The sequence below is a fragment of the Passer domesticus genome, chromosome 2 (assembly GCF_036417665.1).
Source record: "Passer domesticus isolate bPasDom1 chromosome 2, bPasDom1.hap1, whole genome shotgun sequence".
Taxonomy (NCBI): Eukaryota; Metazoa; Chordata; class Aves; order Passeriformes; family Passeridae; genus Passer; species Passer domesticus.
In genome coordinates, this window is record NC_087475.1 from 87250451 (window position 1) to 87267046 (window position 16596).

Below are 16596 nucleotides of genomic sequence, written 5' to 3' on the forward strand. Positions count from 1 at the left end.
TGTTTTTCTCACGTTCCTGTTCTAGCAACAGGATTATTGCTCTTCTTCCTTATTTATTCTATACAGTGGTTCAGATAGAAAGGTTTTAGGTTTCTCTGGCCAGCCACATAATTTTCCCAACAAAAGAATAATTTGTCTTTCTTGACTGGAAGTGACAGAGATTTAGTATTGCCTCTATAACATTTCTCCACTGTCAGAAAAACTGCCAACCTAAGGCTGAAAATGCCGTATTAGAAAAAGTTACTTACTATGCTGACTACGACGCTGTATGTTATTAACAAGAAAAGCAGTGCATAATTGACTGTATTCTTGTACTTGAAACATTCATACCTGGAAGAGAGGATAAAGGAGAGAGAACACATTCATCACTTACCATATAATGGATGCAATTTCCAAGGTATAATATTAAAAATTTTGTGAGAAAATTGATCCAAATTAGTCTTAGGCCTAACTCCTTAAATAAAGACACATTATTTTAAGAAAAAAAATCATGCTCTTAGCAGTAAATGTTTTTTAAAAAATCTAAGGCAAAAAAATCCTAACAACAGTAAGCTCAAGCATATGCCAAGAAGTAACCCACTCTAAGAAAAGAGTTTGTGAAGCAGAAGCGTTTTCAGAAGGTGCTTACAGGGCGATAATGGATGGCAAATTAGAAATTAGTTTAAAATGCAACACAGCTGTCAAAATCATTACTGAGCAAGCAGCAGTGTAGGAAAAGAACTGCCTTACAAAACACTGAACTCAGATTTACTAAAATGTAGATTGTTTATGGCTTCACTACAGTTGCAGTGCAGTACATTTGCTAGATTGGGTATTGGTAAAAGTGGAAGGTAAAAGCACCTGGCTGCTCCCAGTATGTAAAACAAACAATTAAAATTAACTTCACAATCTCTACACTACACCTCAGTCTCAGCCGTGATGGAAACATATACACATCCCAGACTGTATCTACATCAGAAAAAAGGTCTAGAAAACCCCAGCGAAAATGAATTTTGAGAAGCCCATTATCATCAGGGCTGGAGGAAGCTGTCTATATGATTCCAAATTACATCTGTGTAGCTCCTCTCCAATAAACCTGGAGAAATTGATACCATCATGAATCGTTATAAGGAAATAAAATAAAAACACATCTGGGAAACAAAAAGTCTAAAGGCAGCACAATGTGCTACACTGCAAAATGGCTTGCTGAAATAATTACACAGTCTGAGAATCAGCAGAACTGAATGATGTATAAGGGAATGTCCTGTGCACAACCACCTGCAATCTACCTTCAAGCAAACCAAAACAATTATTAAAGGCCTCCTAAACTACACATTAGCTCATTTTTTGGAGCTTTTTAATTGCTACCGGATGTAAATACACAGAAGCTTATTGGAGTTATAAATGAAGTAACAGACTTCAGTGCTTTTGAAGATAATAAAGCAACCACTGCAATTAAAAAAAATTCAGATATATTTTCATAGCCACTTCTCATCCTTTTTTCCAATCACATTCAAATCAGACAAATGCAAAGGCAATTTCAAGGAGATAGGGAGCTACAATGGAAATATTTCCACTAAAAGAGGCATTATGATTCTGGTCCTCAGTTTGTACAAATCACACTAATGTATGAGTCATAGACTGAGGGCAATTTCCATAGATAGGGGTTTAGTCCTAAAGCATCCCATCTCCATTGCAAGCTACCAGTAGTCTTTACCAAGACATCACAATTTTCAACAGCTGAATATTTGATGTGTTCAAAAGCAAAAAGACAGGGGTTTTTTCTCTTTTAGTCTGCAACAAGTTAATCTATCATTTGGATTTGCCAAGTGACAGAACAAATTATATTAAATCCAGAACTTGCAGCAACAGGCAAGAAAAAGCTAACTTAGGGTATCCTTACAGTTGTCAAATGCTACACTGCTCCCAAAATTAAATGGCAGAACATATCCTGGCATTGCATTAAGCTGTCATGCAGGTTCCAAGACACTCTCCCCAAAATATGCGTTCAACTCCTCATAAAATCTTGTCCCTTTAATTTTCCACATGAGTGAAAAGCAGGTTTAGCCAGAAACCTGAAATTTGCATTTAAAGCCAGACTACATCATACAAATCCAGCTCAAATAAACTATAATGTTGCTAATTTTGTAGGCATTACTGAAGTTGATTTTCTTATGTCTGCTGTTTTTATACAAGTAGCACTGAGCTCTGATTGTATACTACACTAAGTCTTTAAAGAGTAGGTTTTTTTCCCTACTAAAAAAAAAAACACTGGTAAAACATATCTAAATTAGTAAAAACTAGGACTAAAGCCAGCCTGATACTCTAATATCATAATGCTGTACAAAACCAGATCTCACTGAAAGCAGTAGAAGCTTTCTCTCTATATATGCTAAATTTGGCTTCAGAGACTCTACATTTCAAAAGTTAACATTTCATAAATATTCAAGGAAAAAAATTAACAAATACTTACAGGCAGTAGACAAACACACAACAACTGTATATCATTGGCAGTTCATCCAACAGCTATAAAAACAAAGACATCCAAACATGAAAGCTACTTCTAACTCACAAGCTTGTCTAAGTTAATTAAGGAAAGGGTAAGTCTCAAGTAAACAGGAGTTTTTAATTCATTTGGATATCCATCTTCTTGACTGTACCCTAACACACAGCACTGTAAAACCCTGTTCAGCTACCAAAGCTGCTGCATTAAAAGTTTATTACTCTGAATCTTTTGAATATTACGCTTCATAAACGCCCACGCCTTCAAAGAATCTTGACATTTTTGCTGCTTATATCTCTTAAAATATTTGTAAGAATTAATTCTGTAAAGCCAGGCTGAAGAACACCATCCCATCTATTGCCTTACAGTCAGTACCATCTTACTTGACAGAGAAATTGAAATTTAATTTTTCCATAGCATAAAATACAATTTTAGCCTATTAGGATGGGCAACATGCTCACATGTTTACTTCCTAATTTTAGAAATTTCTTACATTTTTTTAATTCAGAGACAGGGTTTTTTGTTTGTTTGATGTGGAGTTCTTGTGGGCTGTATTGTTGGGTTTGCCCCAGAAATTATGGTGGCATATAATGTTTTATTATCTTAAATAGTTTTTGTACTTCGGGAGAAGACTGGTGTGTTACAGCTAAAATGGTTATTTCTCCAGGAACTTGTCACCTTAATGAATGGAATTAAAATGGTAATCACAAGAGAGTTGATTTCTCAATAGCAGGTAAACTCAAAATTGCCATTTATCAATAGAAGGAAAAAGAATCATAACATCATTTTCTTGTAGAACTTCTCACCAAAGAACTTTCACAAATTTCTGCTCATAAATATAAACTTACCTCCTCTTAAGAAAGACTAAAGAAAGACTAAAGAAAGAAAATCATGGAAATGAAAAAGGATACAAATAGATCAATGAAGATCCACAGCCTCTGATTTCTAATATGTTAAGCAAACATTAATAGTTAGGGCTTTTAGAACTTTTAGAGCTTGACTTTTAAGAAAAACAAGAATAGATGTAAAAAAGATTTTGACCTTTTTCCATCATCACTCAAAGTTCTTGGCGGCTGTGTCTGTAAATTAATTGCTTTCCTACCACTGCTATAGGCTACTTAACAAGTTCACAATCATGTTATTCTGATCAATGAAACTTGTTAAGAGCAGTGAGCAGTTTACTCAAACTCTTTTATAAAGCCAGCCTGATTCTGCTCGGTTTGGGATAATTTTCTAACTTCACAGTCAAAAACTTCATTTTAGCTTTGAAAAAAAGTGGATCTAATTCTTTACAGAAGGAAAGAGATGAATGATGATGATCTTGAGTGGCAAGATGATGATCTTGAGTGTGAAGTATTAGCTTGTTGTGATTTTGGTCTTATAAAGCTCAGGAACTGTTCAAGAGTGCTAAAAATCTCTGCTGCCCAGCAGCCACTGATAAGGCAGATGTTGCTTCTTCTTCCACACTGCCACTGCTTCTCTCCAGTGGGGAGATCAGATTGGTCTGACTTACAGGGAGCCAGGTCCAGGTGCGGAACCAGCACACAAGCAACCTTGCAGAGTGAGGTTAAAATCCCAGGACCTGTGCATTACAGGGACAGAGGCCACAACAGGCAGAACAAAGACAGTATCAAGAACATTGGTAGCAGCTGAAGCTAGCAGGCAGGTTCGGTGGCACCTTGCCATCACAGTAGTTTATCTTTGCTGTGATGCCTTAGAGGGAACAAAAGCAATAGCTGAATTCAGCTTTATAGCAATATATTTTACAAATTCAGAAATGTGCTTTTCCAAGTCTAATAGGAATTAGCTACAGGATTAATTCATGTGGCTGTTAAAGAGTGTGAGTCATTTAACACCTCATTAAAGAAAAAGGCAGGGAAAGAACAAGAAATACAATACAGGAAAATTTTTCAAACTTGGACAGGCACTTGCACTCATATGCTAGCAGCATCTCAGGGACATTACAGTAGCAACAAAGAGCCTCTCAAAAGATTGTAACTAGAATTTGCATGCAGAAGACAAAGACTGCTGTATGCTTCTAGGAGTACTGTCAAAGGGATGCCTGGACAATGAAGAACCATGGAAAGAAGGGAACTCAGGGAGCTGATTTCACTGGCTAAATAAGCATTTTGTGCATTCCTCAAGAATCCAATCAGGCAGATTCCCATAAAAAGAACAGAAAAGGGATGATCGCCTCAGAAGTATTCTAAACAACTGCTTTAAAGAACAGAAGTGTTCACATTTTTCTTAATTAAGCAAATTGAATTGATCATTTACAGTATTAAGACTGCAAAACAAATATTAAAAAGAAGTCTCCTTGAATAGCTATGCTGATTTTTAACCATAAGAGATAAAGTGAATTAAGAAAGTTTATTTACTGGTTGAACTGTTTCCTCCATGGTGATCAAACAAAATAACAAACAAAGTAAGCAAACAATTGGAATAATTATGGACCACTTGTGGATTTCACTAGGCTGCCAAAATAAATGTACTTTCCCTGCCTCACACGAAGCCTTTTACATCAGTTGAAAAGATGATGCAAGACATTGTTGTTTCCTCCTCATCTGCTTCTGCCCCACTTTATTACCACAGTTCATAGGTCCCTTAGTTGTTCTGATGCAACACCAGAAGTATTGAGCAAGTACCAGCAAAGTGACTTGGATTAAAATAAAGCCTCTACACATGCACAAAACCTCAAACAACAACTGAAAAAATAACCCAAACCAAAACAAAAAAAAAAAAACCACCCCAAAAACCCCTACCTGAAACAAAACAAATAAAAACCTACAATCTCCCCCTTCATAAAAGGTTTTAAGTCTGGATTATTTTAATGATCATGATTTCAGCGTGCCCTTGCTCATCTCTGCATCAGCATGAGAGAGGATTTGAAATACTGGTCGTGATAGGAACAAGCAGCTGAAGGAAGTAATATGAAAAAGGTGGAAATTCAAGGCACTTTCACCACCAAATACAGGTAAATGGCACCCTAATTTGGGAGAGAGTGGTGAAATGGCTCTACAAACTACCCTTTTCATATCAAGAAAAGCACCAAATATTCTTGCATGGTGACAACAGTATGCTCTGTAGAAACTGAAAATCTCCACCACATGACAGAGATAGAAACCAGAGCATTATGGAGGCAAACAACAAACAATCAACAATATGTAGGTCCCACTGTGATCAGCAGAAATGCAGGACTCAATTCAGCTGCCACAGCATAGCTGCCTAATGCCACCTGAGATGCTCTGTCACTCCCAATACACCCAATCCAGGACTGGCAGATGTGATGGGAGTCTAAGAAACCTGCACCTCTGTGGGATGGAAGCTGAAGGCTTAAGAGAACACCCACAGGGTCTAAAATAACACTAAACATCTCTGTTTAGACAAATGAATCTGTTTTGAGCAAAGATTGCCAGCGGAGTCTGGAGAATGACTCAGCCCAGCCAACTGCCTCTCTCCACTCCACTGATTAAACTATTTCCATTGACTGTGGTGGGAACACAGACTTCCAGCACAGACTTTTAAATGTAGGTTTCTTAATCTTGCACAACATCCCACTTTACCCTGACTTTAATTCAAAGATGCATTTCCTTATTCTTTGCAGACCTAAAAGAGGACAACAGGACAAGACTTCCTGTATCCCTTTAGAAAACAGGAAATACCAGGACAATCCCTATGTCCTGTGACTTGTTATAGAATGCTGTCTACTTGAAAATAGAGAAAATGACTCAATTACTACTACTCAGAAGATACCGATTTCAGTGTTAATACTACAGATACATCTAGATAAATAGAAACAAAGATGAGGAAAGTTACAATAAATAGCAATAACTCCAGTTTATACTGCTTGCTATTACGCCAAAGCTGTGAGAATTTTAAAATAACATCTTGTGTAAAAAGTTAACGTGATTTCCCAAAGGATAAAGTGTCCTTTACCACCATAAGTAATTGATGATAGCTCTTATTTTATACGCAACTATATATTTCTGTATATAATAATGGAAAATACCTACTGAAACAAAACCTGCATTACTACCTTGTTGAGAGCAGGAGTGATGTACAATGATACTTAAGGTAGATTAACTCATTTTATACAAGTTTCATCTAGACAAGAAATGGCAAAATGACTGTACAGCATGATACACACAGCAAATGATTCACAGCTACTTATCAGTACTCACCTGCATTTCATACTTCAGGGTCATGTGGAAGCACCAAGATCCCAATCCCACAGCTGAAAACAAATCAAAACTATCATCAGCATAATAGTAACCATGTAAAATTTTCAGATACATTAACATAAATGCTTGACATGCATGCTTAACAGTGAGAAAGAAATTAGAACATCAGCATTCTACTGCAGGGACAAACCCCCATTTTTCCACAGCCTTCTACTTTATATGTTAGTCTCCAATGAAACCTCTGAATTTATGGGGCTTTGGGTGTGAGTGTCCTCTTTAACTCTTCTCAATACTGTGTCCTATGAATTGGGCATAATCTCAAAGAGGAGAGGAGCATTTTTTTTTCATTTTAAGTGAATTAAGATTTCTCTGTTCCAACCCTTCTATAAGGCAAAGCACCATTCAATAACGAGTACTCCTGGAAGCCTCTCAACATTTCTGCTTACTGTTCAGTTTTAAAACATGGATTTTACGAAAAGCTTTTTGCTGTCTACATAAAACATGGTGCTAATAACACCAGGGTCTGGGGTTTGATACCCACAGGGGCTGTTCATTAAAGAGTTAGACTCGATGATTCTTGTGGCTCCCTTCTAACTCAAGACTATTCTGTGATTCAAAAGCAGAAGTGAATTGCTACTAGAACTCAGAACTAGAAATTCAAGGTAAACAAATCAACCCCACATAGGATGGATTCGTTTTGTGAAATGAGATCACCATTTCCAAACCTTCTCTATAGAAAGATGAGATTATAAGAAATTATTTCTATTTATTTGAAATGCTTTCTTTAGACATTTTGAATTTACTTCTGAAATTACTTTATGAGACATATGCTTTGCCTATACAGTTTTTTCAGTCAAGCATGAATAATGCTTCTTGGAAGTTAGATTTCTCTGTTTAGAGCAAAGCTGGTACAGTATTTAATGCATCATACATTACTTTGAAATATTATCAGTAAAACACTCACATCAAACACTAGCTCAGTTTTATATTGCAAGAACAAGTACAGTAATGTGATATCTTGTCTTCCTTCAAGAAATTATGTTTTACCTCAGACTGTAGTTTCAGAGAAAGCCAAGTAATTTGCACTTAAGCCTTGATTACCGAGTAGTGCTGCCATATTTTGTGGCTAGAGTATCACCTTGTCTACACACACCAGTCAAGTTTCACTGATGCATAAACAAGAATTCTATCTCTGTGCACTCTGTAAAGGATTGGCAAGACAGTCAAGAGACATGTCTGGAGATGCTTCCTTAGATGTTATTAACTAGAACTGTGATTATTACACTTACTCAAGGAAATTAAATACCTAAGCATGTAACTTTACTGAAATATTGTAATACAGCAATATTTCAAAATGTATTACCAAACATTTCAATGCCATTATTTCTCTGGGAAAACTAAGCGGAGTTCCTACCAGAAAATAAACAACCACATGCACTTCTCTAAACTTTGATTACATTGGTTTGCTTCTGAAAAATCTTTCCAAACAGCAAGCTACAATGGCTTTCACCTTCATTGAGATTCTGATGAGAAATTCTCATAGCCATTTTTCTATGTATACAGAATATACGACAACAACTGCTCATTCGGGAAGAAAAAACCCATTAAGACCATCATTAAAATAGTGCCATCCATTATCCTGCCTGTCACAGAATGCAAACTCTTACAATTTGCAACAAATGTCATTTTCAATTATGGGCAAAATCATTGCATAAGAAATTTCAACAGATTTTAAATTAAAAAATGTGGTTGGGGTTTTCTTGTTTGTTTTTTTTACTGTTATTTGGGTTAATAAATCTCAATAATCAAGGAATTCCTTTCCTTCCTCCTATACAGTAAGAAGCAATTATTTCTAGACTAATTCTTCTTCAGTCTTTGAAAAAAACCTAGAATGCTGCAGATATTAGTATTTCAAGCAATTAATCCCATGACTATAATTAGTTTTTACAGTTAAAATTGATAGAACCCCTCTTTCTTCTGTGCAATAATCATACCTGGAGTTTCACTGATTATGAAATTTTACTATGCATCATAGAACAATGTTTTATTTATAGTATCTATATAAAATAGATATCTGGAAGAAGAACAGCTTACAGGGACGGATCTTATGGTTCCAGGCTCGAGACATTTTTAAGAAATATTTACTTTACAAAAACCATCTGCAATGAGACATTCTCCCAGCTTTGTACTTTTCAAAATATGAGTGATCACGATCACTGCAATGACACAAGTTTTCAAGAGAAGCAACTCTCCCATACAGCAACTGACATGCTGAACAATAAATTTGCTCCTTACCTTGTAAGCAGTTTTCATATATTAGGTGTTTGCTTTAAAAGGAGGTTAACTCACTAAAAGCTGCACATTGGTTGGGAAGCTTTAACACCATCTGAAGCAGTAAGTACTATTTCCTCTCTAACTACTGTAACTAATTTTTCATAAATACTACAAGTCACTTGGCATTTTTACATCAATGAGCCTCCCAAGTTACGGGGGATATACATAATTTAATGTACTAAGCACAGAATACACATTAAATCCCAATTTTATGAGATCAAAATGGCATTTCAGAAGACTAGAAATGCAAAGTCAGGGCTGCTGCTCTATGCAGACTAACAGGGTCTTTTTCCGTCCTGCAGCAAACACCCTGTGTGGTTACTGCCAGTGGATAAAATAGTGGTGTGATGATGATGTAAAATCAAAGCACCTACAAGCTTCATACACACACTGTCAAAAAACTCATGGGCAATACCTATGGCTAGAAATAATTGAATATTATACAAAAGATCCAGCACTATATATGAACCCTAAAAACCTCCAGGATTTGAATCCGAGAGGGATTTTTTCCAATAGTTTTAGGAAGCATCATAACCATCATATAATCAGTGATAATTCACTTTGATGTAACTATTCCATCAGCACTCAAAATTCTCGTTATGAGCCTAAATCCTTTCCAGAAAAAGCAGTTTATTAGGATTTCACAGAAATGGTAACTATACAGGCACTGCATGAAAATATTCTGAAGGAAGGATGCTCCAGATGCAAACACCATTATTTAGGTATCTACACATGAACTAGGTATCAAAGCTTCCACTGTCATTATTAAGAGTAATACAGCTGGCCAAATGGGTATTCTAGAACAAGTCACATGATTCTCGTGGCTTTACTGACTGCACTGGCAGGCAGAACCTTCTGCACAGGTAGACACATACATTTAGGTGTTTAATTTTGGAGCTGAATTCCATTTTATTTTTTTACAATGGTAGCACTTAATTAAACAACAACACACTGTATCATTAATGATATCATTTTAATTATACAGCCACACTGTACCATTAAAAGTTAAAGAATGAAACAAGATGAAAAAGTAGAATTAAATTAACTATTTTAATGGATTATTTTGTGTTGTAATGGTTTCCCTCCACAGCATAAGAGACAGGAGAAACACTGGTTACTCCAGAGGTACAGCTCTGCAATTAACCTCCAGCTTGGCTGGTACTATTCCCAGACATTGCGGTACAAGTGTCTGCACTAGTGAGTTGTTGGGACAGTCTGTGCTATGAATCTGGCTTGTTCCAATGAGCACTTTCCCCAGGCAGCTTCCAGGCACAGCCCAGCAGCAGGCAGAGTCTGGGGCTGGCGCTCAGCAGGGAATCTGTATGCGGTCACGTTGTTCTGGAGGCTAAGATGAACAGACACTGGCTGTTCCATGCTGCTTGGCTCCAGCACACAGGAATGTTCCCAACCACAGCTGATTTAACAACACTGACGTGGCCCTGGGAGCTTCTCTACAGGTGTTAGGTAAGACGAAGGGAATTAACTCCGACTGAAGAGGTTCTAACAACTGTTTTCACAGACACAAAGTTTCACTGGAAATTAGATTTAGTAAATTGCTTAAGAGTTCCTATGGCTGTTCCTAATATAGAAAAATTTTTACACCTTTTTCCTTTCCTCCACTTAGGCACCGTTTGAATGACTGAGCCCTGATTAAACAGGCCAAAAAAATACAAATCAGAACAATCCTTCCAAATTTCAAGTGAAGTATCTAACAAATATTACTTCATGAAGTGTGTTCTTATTTCATTAGATTCAGAAGTTACACTTCTTTATATATATATTTATATACACAGACACACAGATTTTAAAAATCAAGACCCTCCCTTCCAGAATATGAACCATTTCAGAATCACAGTTCCCCAGGATGTATGAGGAACTGGCATGTGTAGAACCTGATACAATGCTCCAGAATCATAAGAAACTACTCAAAACCAACTGCTTATTCCTTGATATAGGAATGGTCTGATGATTTGTTCCACCTACTTCAGGTGATGCAACATACTGCAATAATGGTTTAAGATTATTCTTCATAATTTATATGTTGATTAAATGGCTCTCTACAGCTTAAAAGTCATATCCAGTTCCTACTGAGTTAATTGAGAACATGCACTTTATGCTGAAAGGCAGCAGAAAAAGGGCTGAGAACAGTGTGCTGTATCTCAAAGGTCTTGCTGAAAAGCATAACTCCGTATTGGCACCAGTATGAACAAGAAATTTATTTGAACAATTATTTAGAAATACCACTTGTTGTTTTGCCAAGATCTTACCGTGTATGTGAAACAAACAGAACTTCCATAGAGCAAAAGGCATTTACTTCAAAAAGGAAATAAATGTCAACCAAAGAGATTGTGGGTATAAAAGGCAAGCACTGAACATGGCGTGGTAAAACACAAAGAAACTGACAATCATCTAAACGTCTGGAAGCATGCAAAAGAAGCAGCTGATTTGGATCAAAATAATGTCTAGAAACAACACCTCACATTCTTAAATGTTAACAGATTTAATTTTAACGTTGGCTTTGACAGCTGTCTTTCAGTATCTTGTAAAATCTCAGTAACTATTCAGAATTGTTAAAACCAAAGTACCCTCCTTTCCACCCCCATCTTCAGAGCAGAACTGTTAAAGAATTTCTAATTCAACAAAACAACCCTCACTTAGAAGCTCTGCTGCATGATCTTTAATGAAGCATGCTGTCTCAAGTAAAATCACAAGTTTGTGTTAAATTCACTATCTTTTCACAGATTAAGTCTACATTTATTTGTAACAAATTAAATAAATAGAGTGAAACCTGTTAATAAATAAAATAAATAAATGGAAAGAATTCTGTCTGGTACTTCTTACAAGGAGAATTTTCTGTACACTTACTCTATCTCCATTTCAGTATGCCTCTTGTTCAGTCACAAGCACAGACAGAAAGGCAGTGTTCCTGACATATTTCAACCATATTTAAAATTCTTTTTATGCTTTCATTCACTGCTTTTATTCTGTAGTAGAGCAAATGTTAAGTGGTTTGTGATTCTAAATCATCTTGTTCCTGTTTTTCACTGCAAACTATGAAGTCTTCTACATTTCTTTACATCTTTCAACTGCTGTAAAACACGGTTACAAATACTGAAGCAGACACAAAGCAGAACGGAACCACTCTTGGGAGAGACCTTTAATGCTAGGTTCCAACATATGAGACAAAAATCAAGCCATTTATTACTTCAGACAGGAATCAAAGCCAACTCAGACACAGATGAGCCTAGATGTAACTCAGGACTGCCTTCCAGCACTGCTGTCTAAATACAGGCTGAGCTCCTCTTCAGCAACAACAGAGAGAGGAAAAACTGAAATCCAAGGTATTTACTGTGATCAAAGACAGTTAGTTTTGGTGGGTTTTTTTGTCGTGGTTTTTTTGGTTGTTGCTTGGAGGTTTTTTGAGTGTGTGTGTGTTTTTGGGTTTTGGGGTTTTTTTTGTTTGTTGTGTTGGGTTTTTTTTTTTTTTTACTATTTTAGACATTAAATGGGATATGAGAAATGGCCATCTGGTGTGACAGCCTGATATTCTGCTCAGATAGAGACCGCACACTCTGTCCATCATAGACTGTCACTGATAGAGGTAGCCACAAATCATGGTGAAAACAGTTTCAACTGAATTTAATTTAAGGGGTTCCTCCTCTTCATAGTTTAAAAAGAATGGCAGTATGGGACACTTTGATTCAAGAACTTCCAAAGTCAATTTCAGCAAACATTTACACACCATTTCTTACCACCTCTTTTTAAAAGTAAGCCCTGACCTTTAAGAATTCCCTCAGTTTCACACTGAGACAAGAATTAATAATTATGTGAAACCACAGAAAGCCTACAAATGGCTTATTAGAAAGTGCTCAGACAACATGAAATGCAGTGCATTGTTGCTGCCTATTTTTCACATAGATCACGAAAGCGAATATAACTGAAAACTGGTGAATTTGCACCTTGTGTATGCTACAGTTTAACTGGCAACAAGGATACATTTGACATATGGATATGTGTTTTTCAACAATGTCCGCCTAAATACATAACATGCCAATCTTAAAAGTAACACTTATCAATCCCTTACCACTCCAAAGACTGGGAAAAATCTCCATAAAGACAGGAGGTATAGCAAACACAGAAATCCTGTGAAACACAGAAATTCTATGAAATCTAGTTTTGAGATCCTACTGCCAAATCTGAACCATCTTCAAATGTCTTTTCTCATAAGGAACAAGACTTCTAGTCACACAATTAACATTTAAAAGGAAGTTGGCTATTTTCTGAATTTTGTTATTTTGGAATGGACAGACTTCCCTTGAGTTGATCTAAACATAAAAATCATGTTGTTCTTCCATTCTTGCAAAACCTTCCAGACATGATGGCTGGGTGATATATGCCAAAGAGGAACTGGAAACAAATTTGAAGTAATGAAAGAATGACTTTCTAGTTCCCTCTACATCTTGGCCACTTCTTATTCTACTCTCCCATACAAAAGTCACAAAAATATTAATATAGTGTGAAACTGTTTATAAATAGAATACACAAAACACATTCTGCAAATCATCAGAAAAGTACAAGGAGCAAACTAAGATGCACTGAGCAGGACCCAAAGCCAGAAAAGGATCACTTTAAAATCTAATAGAATTATATAGTGAATTCTAATATCATGTTCCTCCAACAGATACAAATTTCTGTAAACATTAGCAAGTGTAGCAAACTGAGGTCTACTTTTCACACACATAGTATTTGGATTTAACTACTGGGTTTATTAATATCTAGATATATTTTCCATTGCATATCTGAGCTCTCTTTATAATGAAAGAGCAAATTAAGTTTTACACATACCTGTAAGACACAAATATGCAGCTAAATACCGTTTTTCAAGGCCATCTTTATAGGTCTGAATCGCACCATAGATTGGAGGTAGAATGAAAATCAGGTTACTCACTGTGTTCCCTGTAGGACAGAAACACAAAGCAGAGATTTAGAATTGGGTACTAAGCACTTTAACTAAATCTAGCAAAATTACATTCACTCATTAGAGACTGGTTCAACAGTTTTCATCCAGAAAGTGACCCAGCAAGACACCACTGCTCTCCATCCCTGGTGTAGTAGAATGTGTCCCTGCCCACAGCAAGGGACTTGGAACTTGAAGGTTCCTTCCAACCCAAACCTTTCTAGGACTCTATCCTACATTCTACCCAGTGCAAAGAAATGACATGTGCTGCAGAGACCAGAGAAAGCAATAAAAGCCAGGAGCTCAGCTCTTGTACACTGATTTAGATTTGGCTTGTTTTTCTTTTCCCAACTGTGCTAACCTAAGCAAAAGTGCAATGAAATCCTGCAAAGTTTAAGTGAAACAAAAGGAAATGGTCCATCTCTGAACAGAAGGGATGCAGATTCAGCTTTTTCACTTAACCACAAATCATAATTTTGAGAATAGAGGTTATGTTATGGGAATTAAATGCCATACAATTTGGAAAATGAGCAAATCTGTTAAAAAAAGGCTTATACAAAATAAACTGCACAATTTCACACACCGTCAGTTCAATATATATAAAACTGAAATCTAATTTGCTAATATCCCAATGAAATATACAATTTATGAGGCTATGAAGACACCAAAACCCCCGTATTTCTGTATTTTTTATTCAGCAGAAAATCCCATAAGCATTTCACATTCTAGAACAAGGAACAAGAGTGAGCAGGTCCTTTCTGAATCACACCCCTAATTCAAGCAGCCATTTTTTCAGGAGTCCTACTTGCCAAGATCCAGCCAAAAGAAAAGCAAAACATAGCAAAATATATTCATATAATCCTAAGGTATTGCAGCACCTCTAAACACAAAAATCCATACTTCACAATTCTAAAGAAAATTTATACTCAAATGGAAAAAAGGTTATTTCAGAACACATGTAGCAGAAGTGTACCTAGTTCCCTTGAACAAGGTAGCTCTTCTACATTCTCACAAAGTACATACAAATCTCACTTGGAGACAGCCTTCTCAACCAGTTAAAAATCTCATCTGATTTTTATCAGAAATTCTTTAAATCACTTCCTTACTGATTTAACATTGTATCCTGCCCAACCATGAATTTCACCAAGTTATAACAAGTCAAATCAGATGTGCCAGAGATCTCACTCTTCTAGTCAGCTCAGAAGTAAGTTCCTCCATGTAAAAGAAGCCCAGCTGAAAACAAAAATCTTCTTTAAGGATGTACAAGTTTATACCAATATAAAAGGCCTTTTTTTGTGTTTAAATTCTTTGTGGAATCATTACTCTTTTACCATATTCCCGCAGCATTGCAGTGGGTAGTGATTCACTTTTAACAGAGACCACGTTTGGAAGAAATTCACTCAAAAATGCTGTTGTGTGACACACTGACCATTGCCATGTCCTCCAGTAAACTATGCAAGCATGTCATTGAGCCTTGAAAAGTAGAATAAAGGTTACATAGTCTGGATAGCGAAACTTCTGCTTTCTAAAGCAGTGCTCAGCTATGCCCATTTTCAAGAGTAGTCAGTAGACATTATATAAATGCCACTATTCAAGGTCACTTGGTTATAAAACTGTCAAAAGCCTGGCAAAAATTCAAATATGAAATGCCAAACAAAAGAAATACCATTATGTTTATCCACAATTGGGAAGGCACATGACTGTGGAAGAGAGTTGCCGTAGGATAACAAACTTCAGATGGGTGTAAGAATGCAGAAAACAGATTCTTCTCTAGGAAAGGGAAGGGAAGGTTTCAACACTTCCTGTAAAGCTATAATTACATTAAATTATTGAAAATTTATGAGCATTTAATCTGGGAACATCTTGCTGAGAGAGGAAATACCATAGACCTAATCTAGCTGTACATTCCTGCCACTCCTTCTCTGCACTTTTTGGCCCATATTATTCAGAACATTTGCAGCATGGATTAGGCAAGCCTATCTGCAAACATACTTACTGAAAGTTGTGTACATTTTTTTTTAAAGGGGAAATGGGGGCAGGGGAACAATAAAGTCCTCTGGCCTGCTGCTAGCAAAATTACTTTTTTCAAGAACAAAAACTCCAAGGCCTCTTGCAAATCAGATCCCCAGGAATGCATATTTCATAAAAGTCTAGCTAGTCTTTACAGGATTATCCTCACACAGAATAGCTTATAAATTCATTAAAAGGGATTTTTACTAATTCCACCAAAAAATGGAAGTGGGATATGCACAGAGATTAGCGAAAAATATCAAGAAAGAATAAAAAGGTGACACAATGCAGACCCATAACTCTACAGTTATTTCATAAACAAGGAAGTGAAACAGTTATTTAACAAACAAGGAGGTCGAAAATGGGAAAACAGTTCAAACTGTCAAAAAAATCATCTTTTCACTAAATTTCCTTTTTTTAAAACAGGGGAAACATAATGCAACAGAGCTCCATGGGAAAACCAGTGAATGAAGAAATTGCAACTTAAGCACAAGGCAAAAGAAACGTAAAATAATTAAAGAAGAAATGATTGGTTGTGCCTATAAGAAATAGGATACATCAGAAATTTGACAAATGCACATGGATAGACCTGAGCATAACTCTACTATACTTTCACTACTCTACTACCAGTA

At 36.3% G+C, this 16596-nt stretch overlaps 1 protein-coding gene across 5 annotated transcripts in view; it reads right to left on the reverse strand.

The window, feature by feature from the left end:
• ACER3 (alkaline ceramidase 3) overlaps positions 1-16596 on the reverse strand; it is a 50698-nt gene that overhangs the window by 17019 nt on the left and 17083 nt on the right. For 4 of the 5 annotated variants that reach the window (XM_064409802.1, XM_064409804.1, XM_064409805.1 and 1 more), the window contains exons 2-5: positions 13843-13953; positions 6664-6716; positions 2453-2505; positions 249-330 (exon numbers count right to left, since the gene is read on the reverse strand). In XM_064409802.1, the coding sequence (XP_064265872.1) occupies positions 249-330; positions 2453-2505; positions 6664-6716; positions 13843-13953 (299 nt within the window). The remainder of the gene's footprint in view (positions 1-248; positions 331-2452; positions 2506-6663; positions 6717-13842; positions 13954-16596) is intronic. The other variant, XM_064409806.1, reaches the window with a different exon arrangement.